Below are 3,116 nucleotides of genomic sequence, written 5' to 3' on the forward strand. Positions count from 1 at the left end.
ATGTAAATAAAAACTACCAACATTCCCAAGGAGTGGCTAAATATCCACCCAAAGCTTTTGTCTGAAGCTTGTTGATGGCAACAAAAACACAATTAAATTTACTGAGACTTTTTGAGGAGATATTAAAGAAGCTGTATGAATAGTTATGGTCCTGCAGCTTGTGCAAGTAAACTTCAGATGTCATTTATTTGCCGACTCTCTGAATTCATCATATCCAGGAAAAGAAAATTAAATATAAAACATTAAGATTTGCTTTAGTTTTAAAGCTTGTGATTTTATTTATTCATTTTTTTAAGCATTTAGTGATGTTATAAACAAGTACATGCTGGAAATGTCCAAAGCCCCTCACGCTTTAGGTTCATTTGGCTTATTATTGAAACAGTCAATCACTCCGACATCTCGATTATAGAAACAAAACAAAACCATCTTTACCTTCTGATCTCTGGCCTGTATAAGACGTCCTGCGCAGCAAAATAACGTTTGGCAGTTTTACATGAATAAGTAGCGTTTCCTATACTTCAGCAGCTGAACTGTGAGGTAATGCTTTGTAAATTAGCTTGAGCTTTTCTCAGTGCATTTAGGTTCTTCTTGTGGGGTTGAGGGGGGGAGTTCAGTTTTATTTGTGAGTCTTTCGGCTCTTCGGGGAGTTCATGTCCCTCTTGGTCTTCTGCAGCCGGGAGAAGATCTCCTTGAACAGCGCTTTGTACTCCGGCGTGTTCTGACTCAGCCGCTTGTCCACCTGCTCCACCTGCCTGCTGATGCCCTCCAGCGCCTCCGGGGTGGAGGGGGTCTGCGGAGGCGTCGAAGGGCCGACAGCGCCGGCCCCGGACGTGGAAGGCTCCGCTGAGCTCATGTTGTACTCCCTCACGGAGGGGTCTCTGGAGACGGGCCGCGACGTCTGCACCCCGGCGTGGCACAGCGTCTCCTCGTGGCGCCTGCACTTCCCCAGCAGCTCCTCGTACTTCTCCAGCAGGGCGTGGTATTGCTCGTCCACCTCCCGCAGGATGGACATGCCCCGTTTGCGGGTGCCGTTGCCCTGAAGCGGGTAGCCGCCCTGGCGCCGGCCGGACGCGGCCGAGATGGCGTTCAAGGCCGTGTCGCTGCAGCTCTTCCGCACCGGGCCTCCGCCTTGCTGCCCGGCTCCTCCCTCGGCTTCACCGCCCTCCTCCAGCCCGCCTTCCTCCTCCGGGGTGTCCGTCTCGGGGCCGTTGCCGAGCAGCATCTCCAAGCCGTCCTCCATGTCCCCGATGAGGCACACCCTGGACTTCCGGAGCTGCTGCATCTCCAGCAGCTCCGCCTCGAGCTCCTGGACCCGCAGCTTGCAGCCCTCGGCGCCCAGCAGGCGCTGCTCCAGCTGCTCGAACTCCTGCAGCACCACGGCGCACTCCCGCTCCACGCTCTCCCGCTTCGACCGCTCCGAGGCCATGGCCGAGTGCAGGGAGGACACGATGTCTCTGAGGCGGTCGTTTTCCTCGTCCAGAGGCTGCCGCTCCACCAGGTCAACGCTGCCAGGGTTGGCCAAGAGGAACCCGTCCTCGTATCTAAAGAAAGCGTCACAGCACTGGCTTAGAAACAAATGCATGGGGTGTGCTTCGTTGTAATAAGCACACTCCATGCAAAGCTTATTAATGAGAACACCTTTTGTACCCAAAGGCCCCTCATGATGTACATTCACAATCTGGTTCTGCATCTGTTTAGGACCTGCGGGTTTACATGTCAATGTAGCTTTTTTGGTTTAAATGCTTCCTAAACTGTTTAATTTAATTTATTCCGACTACTTTATAACAGAGAGAATATAGTTCGAAACAATCAAAGAAAAATGATCCGTTTTTGTTCCCATAGAAAGTACTCCTGGCTCTGAGCTGGAGCGTTTAGTCAGTGTTCAAGCTTAGCAGTTCCTTTCTTAGATGCTTGTTATAAATGCGAGAAAAGTCAATACCTCGTTGCGTTCAGATGGGCTTCCTAAAAGACGGAGCAGTTTTTGCTAACCGAACGATCATCTGATTCGGATGCTATAATTTGATCTGCACGCAACTGCATTATATTGGCAGGAAGAGGATCGATTTGAACAAGGTTCCAGTAAACGGATATGACTTAAAGTTTGCCTTGTAAACTTCCTTTAGATGAAGTTTCTAGTGTCCTGCTGGGATAGAAATGAGGTGAACAGAAACTGCGGCGTGTGCTGCAGCAACCTGGGAGCAGTGCAGAGCTCCTTGAGGCAGGGGAACGAGTGGACCGTCTTGCGCCGCTCCTTCTTCTCTCTGCGCACCCTCAGCTCCTCCAGGGTCCGCAGCTCCTCCACCCGAGTCGTGAGACCGTCCACCTGACTCTGCAGGGTCTCCATGGTGCCCGTCAACCTGAGTGCACAAACACAACTCGGATTAATCTGCTCGGAAAGAACAAAGGCAGCTATTGTGGAGGGTGGGTGGGTTATAATTAGCCGTTAGCCCCAGTAACATGATTTGTAAATGTCTAATCTCCGATTAGAGAAATTTCTGAACATGTTACAAGCGGTTGCGTAAGAGGAACAGCAACAAAAAAACAACTTCCCCGATACCTGACATACCAGCCCTGTGTGGGTTAATGGCTCTCTGAAATCTCTAACGGGTTTATGAGCATGAGGGAAATCACTGCTGCTGCTTAAGTTCCCCGTTTTTCTAGAACATTTCTGCATACTGCTTTGGAAAATAGCTGTCAAAACTCAGCATACGCCAATAACCGTCTCATTATGGGCTGTCGGATGGGTCGGCGGTCACCTGTCTATCTTCTGCTGCGAGGCCTTGCTCTCCAGCACCAGCTTCTCGTTGGTGATCTCCAGCTCTCGGGCCGTCACGTCCAGCTGCTCGTACACCTTGGCGTGCTGCTCGTTCATCTCCCTCAGCATTTCCAGCTGCTTGGACAGGTACTGTGAAGCGAAGCATGTTCGATGGCGTGAAGAGGTGGCGGGCAGCGATTTATAGAAGATGTCCGTCCAGAGAGGACATCGGGACATCGTCTCGCTCCAGTCTCATCGTGCATGTGTAACGCGACAAAACGCAAAGAGCTATTTGGACGGCTCGAAGCAATCACAAAAATTTTGTCAGCAGGGTTCAAACCTAAGACCTTCTTGCTGAAAG

At 50.9% G+C, this 3,116-nt stretch overlaps 1 protein-coding gene across 1 annotated transcript; it reads right to left on the reverse strand.

Moving 5' to 3' along the window:
• Positions 1-247: 247 nt before the first annotated feature.
• Positions 248-3,106, reverse strand: cdr2l (cerebellar degeneration-related protein 2-like). The gene is made up of 3 exons (XM_015056051.1): positions 2,757-3,106; positions 2,193-2,357; positions 248-1,541 (listed from the first exon to the last, which is right to left on the reverse strand). The coding sequence occupies exons 1-3, from the start codon at positions 2,990-2,992 to the stop codon at positions 617-619; spliced, it is 1,326 nt and encodes a 441-aa protein (XP_014911537.1). The 5' UTR covers positions 2,993-3,106; the 3' UTR covers positions 248-616.
• Positions 3,107-3,116: the final 10 nt, after the last annotated feature.

Source organism: Poecilia latipinna, unplaced genomic scaffold, assembly GCF_001443285.1.
Source record: "Poecilia latipinna isolate Pla-1442-1.1 unplaced genomic scaffold, P_latipinna-1.0 Scaffold1351, whole genome shotgun sequence".
NCBI classification, from domain to species: Eukaryota; Metazoa; Chordata; class Actinopteri; order Cyprinodontiformes; family Poeciliidae; genus Poecilia; species Poecilia latipinna.